This window comes from Alosa alosa, chromosome 12, assembly GCF_017589495.1.
Source record: "Alosa alosa isolate M-15738 ecotype Scorff River chromosome 12, AALO_Geno_1.1, whole genome shotgun sequence".
Lineage (NCBI taxonomy): Eukaryota > Metazoa > Chordata > Actinopteri > Clupeiformes > Clupeidae > Alosa > Alosa alosa.
This window is the reverse complement of record NC_063200.1, coordinates 33,159,083-33,177,362: the sequence shown is the minus strand read 5'-3', so window position 1 is coordinate 33,177,362 and position 18,280 is coordinate 33,159,083. Positions and strand designations below refer to the sequence as shown.

General features: G+C 40.6%; 1 protein-coding gene across 1 annotated transcript in view; it reads right to left on the bottom strand.

Moving 5' to 3' along the window:
* Window positions 1–18,280, bottom strand: part of LOC125304162 (E3 ubiquitin-protein ligase UHRF2-like) — a 149,349-nt gene that overhangs the window by 42,773 nt on the left and 88,296 nt on the right. The window contains exon 9 of the mRNA XM_048258228.1: window positions 1,395–1,499. Coding sequence (XP_048114185.1) covers window positions 1,395–1,499 — 105 coding nt within the window. The remainder of the gene's footprint in view (window positions 1–1,394; window positions 1,500–18,280) is intronic.

Sequence of the window (18,280 nt, the reverse complement as noted above, 5' to 3'; positions counted from 1 at the left end):
GGAAGTACAAGTACAGTATTATTCAACGGCCGCTTCTTTTCTAATAAATATAATGGGCTACATTATATATTTCCTGGCCACCAGATGGCGGCATGGCACAGCACTTCAGGCCTTATTCGGATGAAAGCAAGCAGTGGAATGGTACCATCTGATGGCCGTGCAGCTCAATATGTGCATGAAATATTTAATTTAACAGGAAATGTTGGTAGAAAATCCTGTTGCTCCTTAATAATTATTTGTCTAATCCATCTGATTTTCTTTTTAAACTTTGTTCCTTTATAAATTGTGGTGTACCATTAAGGTATGTTAAAGTTAACACAACGTTAGTTATCAATTCCAAGGTAACGTTAGTAAATGACTTGCTAGGGCATTAGCTTGATATCACTGTAGGCTACATTCAACTAGTGATAGCAAGCTAACTTTAACCGTCCCTAGCAAGCTTGCAAGACATAGCTAGTCGTGTAAAAATTGCACAACATAGGCTACTTGAACATTAAAGAAAAATAACAACAGGACTTAAACTCTGATACAAATGTCATGTCAGTTTACTGTTTAACATTACTGAAAGAAGTTAGTTCTATCCTAGTGATAACATTAACATACTTCCTTGCTGTTTTAAACACTTAGCATTAGACATTAAAAACCCTCTCTGTAAGCACTTACCAAGCACTTCATGTGAAATCCCCTTCCCATTGTGGCAACTTCGAGGACTGAGCACTCATTCATCCACAACAGCATCGACTTCTTCAGGAAAAAACGTCCAACCGATATGCGTTCTTGACATAGACAACTAAAGTTACTCTGTCCCTCCATGAGATACTACAGTCCTTTGACGGATTCTAAACTAAATCAGATCCATGGGCTCCAAAAGCCTCTTAGGATGTATTTTGCAAAGGCAGGCTTACAGCTACCATCGCAATTCTAGTCAAATCCAGGGGGTGGGACTTAGCGAAAGGTGAATTCCGTTTTGGATTAATTTTCGTTGTGGATTCATATCCGTTGTGTTGTGACACTTGCATGTATTGTGGCTTTTTGTTATGTTGTGGCTAATGTATTTTGTTACGCTGTCTTTTGCGATCTTGTGACACTTGCAAGTGTTGTAGTTTATGCGGATGTGTTGTAGCTTTTGTATTTTGTTGAGCCGCCTGAGCCATCGTAGAAAATAAATTACATGCAGCTCCTTTAAATTGTCACCAAAATAACGTAGAATTAATAGAATAATTTGGAGTTTAGTTGTGTGTTGAGGACTTGGAGAGCATACAAAATGATTGTTTCCAGCAACTTGACGTAGACCTAAAATAATGATGCAGTGACCATTAGTTATAAATGTCTAGAAAATATCAGCCCAGAGAAAATCAGAGAATATGAATAAAACACTGAGAAAAATCACTCACCACTTCGTCCTCAAAGCCTCCAGCGAGAACCAGTGAATAGGAACCATCATTACTCCGTCCATGGATACCACCAACATGTGGCCTGTGCACACCAGCCTCACTCACCTTCAGAAAGAGAATAGTATACAAAAAAAATCATGAAAAGACAACAAGAAAATGTGTCATATTGATGAATGTCAGAAAATGCAATGCACTCTACAATTTGTAGCACCACTGGTAAAGTGAAAAAAAGTGAAAACAGGTAAAAATATAATCTTTTAGCAATTCATCTTATTCTCACTTAAGAAACAATGAGGAAAAAACCAACCTTGAAAGGAAGCAGATTTATTCTGAGTGAAATATATACCTCATGAGGGGCGCTGTAGCACAACTGGCTACAGCGACCATACCACATATGGATCAAAGTGTCCACTGGGACCCAGGTTTGAGTCTGGCCTGGGTCATTAAGTGTGCTTGCAAAGGTGTTTCTTAGGTTGAGAGTTCGAATCCCTGCTGTTCATTTAATATTCACATTGAACAGCACCTGAATGACATCAGGCAATCAACAGTCACACTCATCAGTTTCCAAGAATCAGAATGGCAAGACACTCAATGGCATAAAGGGGGAACTTCTTTGTTTACTATTTTTCCTTCATCATTAAGTCTATCTTTTATATGTCATCCCTTAGTGTTCTTCTTTACAAATGTCTAATTGCCCCAGAATTTCAAACAGTTTTTTTTAGGTGTACTCTTTTAGGAGAGCCCTTCATTTTATTGTCAAATGTATGCTTGGAGTTTTTCTTGATGTTGTGTGTTTGCCAACACACATTTTCACCATGTGAATGTGACTGCCTATTATTTAGGATTGGCAGTGGCTCAGTGGGATAATGCCTAGTGCTGGTGTTTGTTAGGTTGAGAGTTCAAATCCCTGGTAGAGCTTTAGGCTCATGCTCGAATGCTATTGGTTATTGAAGATTCACACAATTGAACATATAACTATAATTATAGGCTGTTTATCTTATTGACTCCAACACAGAACCCACTCCCCCATTCACCTACAACCACAAATACAATTCAATTCCCTGGGAAACACTACCTTCCATTATCAAACCCTTCATCTTATCCACGACAAATAAATAGTCCTGTAGAATCAAGTATTGTTAGAATACTATTGGGTTGTAGAGATTAGCACACTAGAATAGAGTACTGTTAGAATACTGTTGGGTTGTGGTGGTTAGCATACTACAATAGAGTATTGTTAGAATACTGTTGGTGAAAAGACTCCCTAAGTTTATATATATATGAAGGGTTCAGATGCAAAAGCCTCTAAATTCCACCTACGTCAAAAATGAGATAAAGATGGTGAGTGAATGCTCTCCTCACATAGTATACGTTAATCAAATAATTTAACTTCAAAACACACCAAATAACACTCTCTTCCTGGTCTGAAATATCGATTTCTATGCAAAAACCTATAGGAACCGGATTTTAAATGCTCATTTAAAAGAAATGTGGTCAGACGGATTTAGAGGGTTTTGCATCTGAACTATTCATATATATATATATATATCTATATATATATATTATTATATTGTTTCTCATTTTCGAATGTACACTTAAATCTGCACAAAGTCCTTGAGGTGAAAGTGCTCGCCCTCAGTTCACTCTTTTGTTCATCTCAACCCAGCACTCCAGTGTGTCCTGCTTTGTGTGCGTCTTTGAGTTAACGTAAGTCATCACTTTAATGACCCTCACTATGACTTTTATGATGTTTATCAGTTTGTAGAGTAGCTCTGCCATCATGTGTAAAGTTAAGGTCTTTGTTTGTTGGTTTGGGGTGATGGAGTCCCATGTGAGAGATGATTAGATGATGTTGGTTGACTTGGGATGTCAAGTATTGTTTAGTTGTACCTTATATAGCATGATTTCAGTTTATTGTTGTGAATTGAGATCTGTACTGATTTACCCCATTTCACTGATTGCTCCATTTTCTGTTTGTTTCCTCTTTGATGCAGCACACATACAAGTAAAGAACAAAAGAACAGATGAATTAAAACTCAAATAAAGTTCACTTGTGTTGCACCGAAACCTGCCATCTTCGTGTCTCAATCCATACCATTGAGCCTTCTGACCGAGGCTCTGCCTGCTCACCACACACTCAGTCTACCTCAACCCACATCGCCCCCTACAGTTCCTTTGTGGAGGTTAGCATACTAGAATAGAATACTGTTAGAATACTGTTGGGTTGTGGAGGTTAGCACACTATAACGTTACAGCTACTAGTCAGGACTTGTCGTGCAAGGCAGGTATAACTGTATAATTATAGGCTGTTCATCTTATTGACTCCAACACAGAACCCACCCCCACCCCCTTCACCTACCACCACAAATACAATTCAATTCTGTGGGAAACACTGCCTTCCATTATCAGACCCTTCATCTTATCCACGACAAATGCATAGTCCTGTAGAATAGAGTATTGTTAGAATACTTTTGGGTTGTGGGGATTAGCACACTAGAATAGAGTACTGTTAGAATACTGTTGGGTTGTGGAGGTAAGCACACTAGAATAGAGTATTGTTAGAAAACTATTGGGTTGTGGAGATTAGCAAACTATAACTTCATGAAATTTATTCCAATTCAACTCAAAAGTTTTGAACAACACAAAGGTTTTATCCAGATCAAAACCAAGAATAGATTATGTGATCTAATCCAATTTCAGGATCCTTGTTTCCCTTTGAACAACCCATTTTCAAGATTTGAAATCCGATAGCCGAAATCCGATAACCAAAATCCAATCACGTTTTTTTGAACAATTGGGCCCAAACAATCAAAGCATATGTAAACTAAAAAGCTATGCTACCTCACGTTCATTTTGCTCGGACCCCGTTAAATCACCGCTTGCGGTTATATTTATTATTATTCCCGTCTCCCTAATTTTTTGTCAGCTCTAGCGCCTAGGCGTGTCGTTCGTCCGCCATATTGGGTTGAACAGAAAGTGAAACTAAATTTTCACAGGTCACAAATTTGGTCCGAACGCCACAAAACTTGACGTACATTATCCTTGGACCAAGCCTCACAAAAGTTACCAGAAGGATTTTTTGATTTTTCAAAGCGTTTGCCCGTCACAGCCAAACGAAATCGGGTATTTGTAAGCTCTGAAACAGGAAGTCGCCCATATCTCAGGAACACGGTCACATATCGATACCAAATTTTGTATATGAACTCGGGACTCCAATGTGAGGGTGCATAAGTTAAAAAAAAAGAAATATTCCAAAAGTTTCCAGCATTTGGCAAACCACCCACAGGTATTTGGTAACTATCACCTTTCACATTTGCAGTTGTACTTCTACCACAATGCCTTCCAAGTATGCACAATGTCTCTGGGCAGCCACAATGTCTCTGGGCAGCCTTGCCCAATCATGAAATCCTTGCTCAGCCATTGGATAGTATGGACTTACGAATTGAAATGGTAAGGAGAACATTAGCTATTTATTGCTGACGTAGTACAGTTATTTTCACATTGACGATATTCAAATTCATTTTTTCATTATTGTTAACCCTTTAGGCGCCAGAGGTTTTTTTTCGAAACGTTCGATTTTGAGATCTTCATTTCAAAAGGCTATATCTTAAAAGTGATAAGAGATAGAGACTTTCTGTAAATTAGAGAAATATTAAGGATGACCCACAGTTTATGTAGAGATTAAATGTTTATATCTAATTTGCATATTATGACGTCATATGGTGGCGGCCATCTTGGATTATAGAATTTTCATGAAAAGTTGCATGTTTGAATGATAAAATGCACCACTTCTTTTCCCCCAAAATGTCCCTCACCTTCTATATGCTATATTGGACAATACTGAATGCTCAGAAAAATAGTAAGTAGTAAACAACCTGTATAAATCATTACTAATAAATGGCAGAAACAAACCAAATGCATGTAGCGGTAGGCTGGCCTTTTGCTGTAGATATTTTCCATTTACTACATACAGTAGGCACTCTGATTCCATGTATGGGGCACATATATATTATTCAGATGACACACAAACACAAGTAGACAAGACCTGTTTAGTTCAAAAGCTCACTTGCCATGACAAGGCACAGATCAAGAGTGAGATGACGAGACAAGACAAGAGACAATGTTAGTATTTGTTTTCTTTTTGTTGATGTTTTTTCTTAGCTGACAAAGACACACACATCACAAGGACATGAACACACAAAAGAACACATGTCCTAAATGGACAGGGAAATAGATAATCAACAGTGTAAATCATTACTAATAAATGGCTGACAATTTTTTTTTTATGTAGCAGGCCTTTTGCTGTAGAGATAATGATTATCCATATCCTATCCATACAGGGCCGGCATTCCCATCATCTTGTGATAGACTATGCATGGCCTAATGGCTCTCCTGCCCCGCGTCACCACCTCTGCTCCTGTTGCGAGCAGCATGGCCAGATCTGCCTCGCGCTCGCGTCAAGTGGAGAGAATTTGCGCAGCTCGGACTAGGCCTACTGTCATTCTCATTGCGACTCCCCACACTGCCTCTACGTTCCCCCCTAACTGTCCTATGAGCACTTCGACCTCGTCTAACATACCCAGTGGCATTAGACAAAGGCTCCACTACGTTACTGTCGCCACGATTGCGGAGAGGCACACGTTCAGAAGACAGAAGCTAGCGATATGGATATTAGGCTACCTCCAGCCTCGTTAAGCCACACCACTAACACCCTGCTAACTTCCTGATGAACACCCGAACCCGTGAAACATTATTCCCACCAGTGACATTGGGCAAACGATTCAACGTTTGTGCTTGGTGTAAGCTAAACTTTGGAGTAAACTCTCACTTTGTCCAGCTGCATCATTGCAAGGCAGGGACGCATCTGAAGCCTCACTAAGCGAATCACCGTCATTTTCTGAAGGCAGATATTCCCCTTCAGAATCAGGGTCCATGAATAGAAGACCCAACACTTCATTTCAGGTAAACTTTTTGATGCCATTAGACGATAATCTAATGCAAATACCGCTGGCGTTGACAATATCGCTCTGACAAAGTGGCTCACACGCACACTAGCTCCGGTATTTCACGCACTGATTCAATGCGCTGTAGTTAGAAAGTTTTGTTTTAAAGCATGTCGTTTTTTTCGACTCGGGGATGGCCGATATGACTTGTCTGCCATCTAGTGGAGTGGATGTCGAACGAAATATGACACCCTATTTGACTAAATCGGCCGTTTTATTCAGTACCGCATCTTGTCGAGTAAACTCGACCGTGGCGCCTAGAGGGTTAAATATCATGATGGGAGAGTATTATTAAAAATGTTACAAGTATGCAAATTCATATCTTTACGGGCATTTAGGTTTTACTGTGTTGTTTTGTTGTAAAGACATGCAAGGCATTCTGGGCCATGTAATGACCAGTGGTCGGCAGCACTCCATTTGTAATCACACGTACACTTTTAATACCTTGAAAAGACTCTCATATTCGTTTATTTGATGTTGCTTAGCAACGCAGCCTTCAGAGCAAAGATTCTAGAACAGAGCTTCAGAGAAACACGTTTTGAGTTCGTGGCCAAGTACCTAAAATATCGGTTTCCATGTGTATGTGCTGGATGGTGTGCGTCCTTTATGAAAGTAAGTGTTTTATAGAGTTAGACATAATGAGTCATGTTGTAGTGGTCAACATAAATGTGCCCCTTCTGCTAAGCGGAGAAGCATGCTAAGCAGAGATTTAGTATCATTCATTTCTTGTGTGACTAGCTATAGGGAGGAAATGTATGTTGCTAATTGGGATTTATGTTGTTTAGCGTAATGCCATGGTCATTTGATATGAGATGCTTGCACTCGTAACTTCCGTCACTTGTAACTTTAGGACTGCTATTTTTTTTACTAACAGTAATTCACAAAGCACTTTAGCCCTAAAAGTAGCACCCAAGTCTGTGACAGCTTAAAAGAAGTCGCAAGGACTCCTAACGCAATGTTTTGAAATGCGTCTACCATTGTCTACAGGAGCTTCCAATCGCGAGGGAACTTGCATTGTAGACATAACTAAGGGATGCAATAACACCACCAACAACCAAAACTAGCCTACTCATTGTCAACACGTACATTAAATGTAATGTTTCATGTGAATCAAATTAAAATGTTTTCTTTGCAAACGTAGGCATAGGCATATGGTGACAGATTAATTTAATAATGCTGCTGTGTGAATCACGGTAAGCGTGAATGAAGTGGCCACTTCTTAATGGGACCCACTGTATGGAAGTGGGCTAAGTAAAATAGAGATGTTTCAAATAAGATAAGGTTAATCATAATTTTACGATGGCCTTCATAGCAACCAAAGATCTGAGCTGTGTTGCAATGTGAGGCAAAGTATAGAAAGGTGATGAAATATACAGAGACAGGTCAAGAAATATAGTGCAATGTAGACAGTAGTATACAGTTGATTTACAGATGGTGGTTTAGAATAATATGAAGTATTCCTTTATTCTGAGATACATCTGAGATGGGCTACATCAATAGGCTCTCAAAACAACCCCAGGCTCACAAAACAATCCCAAACAGACATAAGGTCTTTATAGAGCAAATCCATATAGATTATTTGTCAAATAAACCAGTAAAACATAATTTGTGGGATGGAATATAACATTCACACTCATAGCTCCTATTTTTTAAAATAAATCAGTGAAAAAATATCCTGACAAACAAGCAGCTTTTTAATGCCTTGGTCATATTTCATAATTTCAATTCCTCTGTAGGTTACCTGATAGCCCAGTTTGAGAGGCGCAAAATGCGTGACATTATTTATTTTTGTAGCCAATCACTGCTGTCATTTTATTTTATTGATTTGATCTGTCATAGAAGCTAAATTCGAAGGCAGGCCAAAGGTAAAATCCAACGAACTGCATTCAACCCGCAAGTTGAGAGCTTTTGAGATATTGCCACTGCTCCAACACTGAAAGGCACTGTTACAATGCCTGGATCAAGCCAGGTTCAGCATAGCGTATGCCACTGTCTGCTCACGTTGGTGACCGGACCAGGGTAAGCACACTTTCGCAGTTCCCACCGGAAATGCAGTCTAGTTTATTTCCCGATCCCACACCATCTCTATCTCCCACTCGCTTCCTGTCAAACTGACTAACGTCTAGACGCCCATGCGTCTTCGTTTTGACTGAAGAAGACGCATGGGCGTTGAAACGTTAGTCAGTTTGCACTAATAAAAATCACTTTAAGCATTGAGTGCTCTGGTCCTGCTCCTTGGCTCTTGTTAGACCTTGGATCTCCCTTTTTGAGTTTTACTGGAATCACAAAGCACTCCCGTCATCTAGATCAGGGGTTCTCAACCTTTTGCTAGCTGGGCCCCCTCCCACCAAAGCTATTATTGTTGGGCCCACACTATTATTATTATTATTATTATTATTATTATTATTATTATTATTCAGTAACGGTAGGTAGGCCTATTATCATTACTAGGCTATTTTAATTGGCAAAACTTCTAATGTGAGCTTGCAGGCATTATTATTATTATTATCATCATCATCATCATCATCATCAGTAGGCCTATTATCATTACTAGGCTATTGCTATAATTGGGGATTGGCGCCAGACGTCTGATATGAATTTATGCTTTATTATTGTTATCATTACTAGGCCTAATAGTAGGCATATCATCTGCATTTTTTACAGAAGCTTGCAGGTAGGGGATGTTAATGTGAGACCTGAGCCTGCTTTCCCTTGAAAAGATCCTCAATTCCTGGCACAATGTCTGATAAACATACCCTCAAATCATCCTGATTTTGTGCACGATTGCGGTATTTCGTTTTGAGTGCAGTCATTTTTGAGAATCCTGCCTCACACAAATATGTCGACGCGAAAGGGAGGAGAATCTTCAAGGCGACGTCACAGAGTTGAGGGTATTCCTGCATCAATGCTCCCCAGAATGACGTAAGAGGGCAGGAGGTAAAGATTTCCTTCAGCCTACTGTCACTCTTCAGCTCAATAAGCTGTTCCTGCATATCAATTGACAGCTTGTTTGCTATGCACATAAATGGATCTTGAACTCACGCAAAAGAGCAATAATCCTCTTTGAAGTATCCTACGTCACAAATTATTCTCATTGCTGACAGGTGCTCAGACGCTGATTGAAATAGTGAGGAGAAATCGTGTGACGTGCCTGCATCTCTGATAAAGTCTGCAAGGCTGGGGAACATGTCGCAGTTCCCTCGACTGATGCGGCCATGCCAGAGGTCAGGTTTTCGTGTGAAGGCGTCCACTCTGTCTGCAAGGAGCAAAATATGAGTTTTGCGGCCTTGCAAAGAAAGGTTGAGGCCATTCAAGCGGTCATATATATCGACCAAATAGGACAGAGGCGGAAGCCACATAGTGTCATCAGAGCTAGTGAGCGGAGCTGAGTGGTGCGAATATCCCGCTTCTCAGGTGGTTGTTCACTCGGCCGCTCCTCCGCTCAATTTCACGTCAGGTCGCTCCGCTCAATTTCGCTCACCGCTCCAGCAGGGGGGGGGGGGTTCGATTTTGTTCAACCTCTTTTTTTTGTCAAAGTTCACAAGCCCATAGCGCAATAATTAAACCATGTAGAAGGCTCACATTTTGCATGCTGGTACATAAATAGGAACAGTATGTGGCAAAATCGTCATGTTTGGTCTGGATGATCGTGCATGGTCATAGCTGTCCCTCAAAGTTGATCAAAATGTTATTGGAATTTTTAGCTGGGCTCTGTTTAGGCCTTCAGAAGACATATTTGTACCACACCGCGTTCGTGCCCGCGTCTCTTCCCCAGCCAGGGACTGTGTCCCTGGTTCTCCTTCAGCCCTCTTTCCCTGGATTTGTGCCACCACTCATGGGTTCACTGCATTATTCTAACATTATTTTGTTGTTAGAATAATGTTCCAGATCACACCCAGGTCAATCTATGGACATTATTGAATCTTTAGTTTCTCTTTCTGCTCTTTACAAAACCCTCTTGCTTCATCTTTAAGGTGCCTTAGTTGCCCTCATCCTTGGGCTGCATACACGGATCCTGCTGACTCCTGCCTGCACAGTGACTCCTGCACAATCCCCGCAGAGCATTTTGGCTGAGTCATAGACTCTGCTAAACATGGTCTTTCTTAACATCCATTAATCAGTTTAAGCTTCATGATGGCTCTTCATGCTCTTCACCTGTACTGATCTTCATGTCAATGCCTAACCTACTCCAGCCTAGACGCTTGCTCTCTAAATTTCTTCTCATGCTCTACATCTTTCTACATTCTACAGAGGGACCATTGAGAGCATCGTCTCCAGCAGCATCACAGTGTGGGGCGGAAGTTGCACAGATCAGAACAGGAAGACCCTCCAGCGCACTGTTAACACAGCTAAGAGGATCATTGGAGCACCACTCCCCTCCCTGCAGGACATTTACACCACCCGCCTCACCCACCAAAGCACTAATGATTGTCAAGGATACAACCCACCCTGCACACAAACTGTTCAGCCTCCTGCCCTCTGGAAAGCGGTACAGGAGCCTCCGCTCCCGCACCACCAGACTGGCAAGTAGCTTCATCCACCAAGCAATCAGGATGCTGAACACTCTACCCACTCTCCCATCACTGACAGCCCCCACCAGCCTGCCAGGAACCTAGGAAACTAGGATCCTGTCTACCCTAACCCCCCTCCCCCCAACACCGCCCTGTGGAACTGCACTGTGACTGCAAGAGCCCAACGTGTTGCTGCTTCACATCAAGCCTGATATACTTGAAATTACTGCATACTGCATATCAATGTAAATATACAGGTCACACAAGCACAAGTTTAAACTTCATGTAACTGTTAAGACTATATAAATATACAACACAACTACCTCTATTTTTCTTTATATATATGTCCTATATTTCTATTTTGATACATACATGTTCTATATTTCAGTCTTGCACTTTAATTTAATGTTTATTGTCTATGGCTATGTCTATAGTATGTCTATGTCTGTATTTAAAGCATGTCTATGTCTGCATGGGAAAGTAAGAAACGAAATTTCAATTCTTTGTATGACCAGTGCATGTACAGAAATTGACAATAAAAGCCGACTTGACTTGAATGCAAAACTGCCCTATTAAAGTGCTTGCTGCAGGTTCATATTTATTCTCTAGGTCGGTTACCATAATGCTAGGTAGCTCAGTGTTTTCTAGAAATGTAATACTGCAAAGAAGAAACCTGTAACACCCATTTATCACTTCAGTATCTATCCTTATATTCAGACCATGTGTACGCTATGTAATGTCTAAGTTTCCCTTATAGCATATATTTGATTCTTATTTGCAAATGCATATTTTCTGTAACCCTCATTGGTTTCAAGGACAACTCGAATATTTACCAAGTCAAGTCAAGTCAAGTCAAGTCAAGTCAAGTTTATTTATATAGCACATTTCATACACAGAGGTCATTCAATGTGCTTTACATAAACAAAACCAAACGATAATAACAAATAAAAGCATAGAAGGGCAATATAGTCAAAGAATAGTTAAAAGGTAAAGATCATAATAAAAAGAAAACATAAAACACAAGGTAAAATCATTTAAAAAAATAAAGAATAATTAGTAAGCAAAAACAAAGGCAAAAGTAGTAAAAAAAAAGTAATAAAAGACAAAGTAGAATAATTATCGAGGCAGATTCAGAATTTGTAACTTCGGCACAGTTAGCAGAAAGCGCCTGAGAACAGTTTGGTCTTAAGTCTAGATTTAAAACTGGCTACAGTTGGGGCCTTTTAATGTCATCCGAAAGTTGGTTCCACAGCTGAGCATAGCAGCTAAAAGCTGCTTCACCATGTTTAGTTCTAACTGTAGGTTTTACTAGCAGGTTTTTCACCTGGGACCTGAGAGGACTAGAAGGTGTGTACTGCTGAAGCATGTCTGACAAGTATTTAGGTCCTGCTCCATTTACTGATTTATAAACAAGCAATAGTGCTTTTAAAGTCAATTCTGTGACTTACTGGAAGCCAGTGCAAGGACTTAAGAATTGGAGTAATGTGGTCAGTTCTTTTTAGTTTTTGTTAGAGTCCTAGCTGCTGCATTTTGTATCACCTGAAGCTGTTTAATAGTCTTTTAGGAAGGCCTGTGAACAGTCCATTGCAGTAATCAACCCTGCTGGAGATAAATGCATGAATGAGTTTTTCTAAGTCATGTTTTGACATCAGCCCTCTGAGTTTGACAATATTTTTGAGGTGGTAAAAAGCTGATTTAGTTATCGCTTTCATGTGGCTGTTGAAATTTAGATCACTGTCAATTAATACACCAAGATTTTTAACAGTATCCTTTGCCTTCAACCCTTTTGTGTCAAGGAGAGTGGCAACCCTAAGTCTTTCCTCATTTTACCAAATATAATTACTTCAGTTTTTTCTTTGTTCAGCTGAAGAAAATTTTTGAGACATCCGGTGTTGATTTGTTCTATACACTGACACATAGATTCAAGAGGACCATAGTTGTTTGGTGATAGAGCTAAGTAAATTTGTGTGTCATCTGCATAGCTATGATATGAAATCAAATTATTTTGAATGATCAAGTGGGAGCATATAGAGGTTGAATAATAGTGGCCCCAAGATCGACCCCTGGGGAACACCACAGGTCAAGGACGTTGGTGTTGAGGTACAGTTTCCGATGGCAACAAAGAAGCTCCTTTCTTGTAGATATGATTTTAGCCAGCTGATAACTATGCCTGTAAATCCAACCCAGTGTTCTAGTCTGTGTAGTAAAATATTGTGATCAACAGTGTCAAATGCTGCACTAAGGTCCAGTAGCACTAGGACTGATGTTTTACCTGAATCTGTGTTGAGGCGTATGTCATTGGAAACTTTAATGAGAGCTGTTTCAGTGCTGTGATTTGCCCGAAAACCAGACTGAAAGTAATCAAAATACCCATTTGATGTTAGGAAGGTGGTTAATTGATTAAAAACTACTTTTTCAATAATTTTGCCAATAAAAGGTAGATTGGATATGGGCCTATAATTGTTTAGCATGGAGGCATCCAGGTTATTCTTCTTGAGAAGTGGCTTTACAACAGCTGTTTTCAGTGACTTAGGAAAAGTGCCAGACAGCAATGATACATCTACAATTTGAAGGACATCCGCCGCTATGAGGTGAAAAACAGTTTTGAAGAAATTGGTAGGCAGAGTGTCTAAGACACATGTGGAAGGGCTGAGATTCTGTACCGTTTTTTCAAGTGTTTCGTAGTCTATCAAGCTGAACTCTGACATCAAGTTTAGTTTCCCTCTGTTTGTTGCTGGAAGTTCAGGTTGTTGAATTTGTAATTGAGCAGATATGTTGAGTCTGATTTTGTCAATTTTACCTTTAAAAAAAGATGAAAACTCATTGCATTTATTAGTTGAGAGAAGTTCAGGCGCTAATTGTGAGGGGGATTTGTTAACTTATCAACAGTTGAAAATAGAATACGAGTGTTATTTGAACTTCTATTGATAATGTTAGAAAAGAAAGACTGTCTTGCTTTGCATATTTCAGAGTTATATGTGCGGAGCATCTCTTTATGGATTTCATAGTGGATCTGAAGTTTGTATTTACGCCATTTTCTTTCAGTCTTCCTACACTCTCTTTTTAGAAGTTTAACTGCTGGATTTTGCCTCCATGGGGCTTTCTGTTTGTCCTTAACTTTCTTGAGTTGTAATGGCAACACATATTGGTATTGGCACGGACCGTTTAAGGTTTCATTGCGGCAAGAAAATAACGGTCTACTAAAACACTTGCTCAAATACTCCAGGGGCCTTAGATACCAGGGTCTATACCTTTACCTATACCTTATCTATAGTCTACATCGTCCTAGCCAGGGTCTTTTCAAGTGGGTTGCATTTTTTGGGGTGATCGCATGGATCCTGCTTGACTCCTGCCAGCGCAGTACACTCCATGACCCTGGCTAGGGATCTTGCCAAACAAGCAGAATTGTAGATTGTAAATTTGGAATGTCAACTCATGAACCACTCATAAATCTTCGTATCACGTGCCATGACTATCGGCAACTGCATCACTCCTCTATTCCCACTGCACTGACCCCAAGCTCAGCAATGGCTAGTTGTACTCCCCTACACTGATCTCGAGCTCCGCTACTGCATGCTGTACTCCCCTACACTGATCTCGAGCTCCGCTACTGCATGCTGTACTCCCCTGCACTGATCCCGAGCTCTGCAACTGCAAGCTGTACACTCCTGTACTGACCGCGAGCTCTGCAACTGCAAGCTGTACTCTCCTGCACTGACCCCGAGCTCTGCAACTACAAGCTGTACTCTCCTGCACTGACCCCGAGCTCTGCAACTGCAAGCTGTATTCCCCTGCACTGACCCGAGTTCTGCAACTGCCAGACCCAAGTTCTGCAACTGCCAGCTCATTGCCCTGCATGTCATGTTAAGTTAACCCTTGAGACTACCCATTATTTAGGATTGGTACAGCCACCACCATGGCAAATGATGGTCTGACCAATCTGCACAGCACTCCTTGACCCTGGCTATCTTGCCAGACAAGTTCGCTTGTTTGGAATGTCAACTCATAGATTGGCATTTGCATCATTATTTGATCCCCTTCTGCTATATGTTGGAATCCCAGCAGACCGTTACTTGACTCATACTTTTAGGATTGGTGCAGCCACCACTGTGGCAAATAACGGTCTGTCCTATCAAGTCCTCAAAACTCTCGGTCGGTGGTCCTCTGACACCTATCAGCCTTATCACTCTTATATCAGATCCAATATCTCTGATCTGAGGAAAGCGCGCCTCACACTCCCGTTGAATTTGCTCCACGTGGTTCTGGCCATAGGGTCCTTCATCTTTAACACAATTTTTGGGGCACGATTCTGCAAAGCACTTCAGGACCCTGGCCAGAGACTTGGCCTATTATGCTTTTATGCCTTTATGCAAATTCTGGAATGTGAACTAGTGAAATTGCGTTTACAAACTGAAGTTCAGGAGGACCGTGACGGAATTTGCCATGCCTCCTTCAATCAGTCAGGTTACTTATTCACAGTCTACCTGCCGAAGTTGCAGCATCGGCATTACTCCGCTCACAACTCACCACCTCACCACCTACAGTCTTCCATATTTAAAGAATAAAGGGGTGTATGGCGGAATCCTGCCCAACTCCTACCTGCGCAGTCGACTCCAGCACGATTCCGCAAAGCACTTCAGGATTCTGGCCAGAGACTTCGCCAAACATGCTCTTCTATTATGCTTTTATATCTTTATGCAAATTCTGGAATGTGAACTAGAGAAATGTAATTTGATGTTGTTATACACAACACCACAGGTTGGGGATGTCACACATGAAACAATGCTGCAGAAGCAAAATATGACTTTGAGTAGGCTATATGGCTCGTTTATACAAGCCTCGTTTTGTTCCTGTTGATATTTGGTGCACAATGGGAAATCATTTCTAGCTACAGTCTTGTAAATTGTGACCCTGCAAGATTCCTAGTCGTTACAAAATCTTAGTCTGTGACTCGTCTGCGACTATAAAATCTGTGACTTGTCTTTAGATGTGAGAGGGTGTGAGACTGTAGTCTTTCAAAACTCTTTTCCAAATCTTTCCAGTCTTCTGGTGTATGGGTAGCATAAAGTGTACAGCATACGAAATTTACAAAGCTGTGAAGTTGTCCCATTCTCCACTGAACACAGTACCAATTTTCTGCCACCTAAATTGTTTGTCAATTGTTTTTGTCTGTGACATAATACAGTGGGCATTACTTCAAATTGGCCAGCTTCCCTCGCGGTCTGCGCAGGATCACGCGGGATCACGCAACATTAATTTGTTTTTTTCCAGTGACGCTGCAACGACGCTGCAACAACCCAAACAACCGGCAGATGTCTCTTGTGAGATGTCTCTTGTCTCGTAAAAAGAAATGGAGCCTGGAAAACCCTACACAGACTTCACTACAGACTTTAGAAGACTGGTTTAGAAATAATTTAATAGCCAGAAATATGCCTGCCCTGCCCTAATAAAGAAATATTTGGTTAAATGCGAGTGAATCCCGTTTGTAGCCGTAGCAGAAACGCAGGACGAATGAAACATTCCGGTTTTCTCCGAGTGCAACGATGATAGACAGACATCCTTTGGACAAAATATAGAGCATATTAACCTCCGTTGCTCAGCCAAATGCCTTCCTGTTACGTCCTGTTATCACGGAGTTACAGGCGATAAACGATTTTTGATGGTTTTTGATGGTAAGTTTACTTCATTAGCGGTTTATTTTTTAGATTATTAAAGAGTGTCTGTGTTGTGTTGCCTTGCGTTAGTGTCTGTGTTGTGTTGCGTTGCGTTAATTTATTTTCATTGGGCATGCCCTGCCGTGCCGTCCACATCTCTTCAGCACAGCAGCAGCAATGGCAACACTTCGTTGAACTTTTAAGTGGTGTTCAATGGTGTTGCCAAGTAGGCCGAGTTAGGCCTATAGGCCTAAATCAACATTGAATTAGTTATTGGATGATATTAAAAAGAATTAAGCAATATAGCACGAGTGAGAGTGGGGTTGGTCATGGATATTCCCACCGGTGTTGTCCGGCCCCGTAGGCCGGAGGCGGAGGTAACAACAGCCGTGGGGAATATCCATGACCAACCCCAATCTCACTGCGACTAAATTGCTTTTATACAACAATTCTACCACAAACTAAATAATCTGAAAACACCCCATTATTGTTTAAAAATGTTAATTTCGACATCGTTCTTACGCATCAAAAAAAAATTCCCTTTTCAATAGACAGCGTCTTGGTTGCTAGGTAACCAACATTCCAGACCCCTCGTTACGGGTCTTTGTGGTTTACATGTCTTCTTGAAAGAAATGTTGAAGCTGAAATGAAAGTCGGGCTGAAATCACATTCATATCTAGGTTTGCTGCATGCATGTTACAAGGACACTGGGCCATGTCATGTAAGGGACATGGTACTGCAAAAAAACGGAAACATAGTCTACATTGTAGAACCACTCAACTTTATTAATGTATAGTGAATAAATGTTACACTACTGTGCACAGCCTGACGTGACGATGCTAGCAAATAAATAGTTCCATAGAACCCAATTGTTGTATAATCGGAATTATTTGTGGTTGAGCTGGAAATTTCAACTTGGTGATCAAAAAGTTTTGGATTTCATGTTGACCGCGACTTCAGAACATTGTTACTTTGTGTTAGTGTAAAGTTAGCTATAGTCTAACCAAATATTTGTCTCTTAATCTAAACCACAGGCTCACGTTAATCTAATGGGCTTTGAGACATCTGTTTTGTCTTGTGACAAAGTCTACTGGTTCAGTTGTTTCCAGTTTCATAGAAACGAGGGTGTTACATTTTCAGTAGCCTAACTACAAAATCCAACCTAATAACGACCCCCACTCACCGGGCTAGGTGGAAGGTGTTACAGTAATAGCCGATTGGCATAGCCTACAGTGGACTAGGGCTGTCAAAATTGCTCAAAAATGACGTTCCAATTTTCCCTCTAAAATAAACACATGTATTCGAATATATTGGAATATCTAGGCTATATTATTTGCGCATTATGTCAATGACACACGTCACGTCATCTGTTTTTAACTTTTTGGAAACTTTTGAATTAACTGAAAGAAGCTAAATATTTTTCGTTAGTTTTGGAAATTTATTTTTACGTAGCCTACAATGGCCAGTTCCGACAAAGCCGAAATTACTCCTTTTGAAACAATGAGTGCAGGCCGCGCGTTTGTATGGTTACATTGCTTGACAGGGGGGATCCCAAGCAGCTTTCAGCCATAAGGCTACTTTGAGAACATTTAATTTACCCGACACTAATATTCAAAATGTTTAAAACTATTTCGGCATAGCCTATAAGCAGTTTAATTAAATGTAATGTTAGTTGTAAACAAACGGGCTACTTGGTGAGGCTTGGTCTCACAGATGCG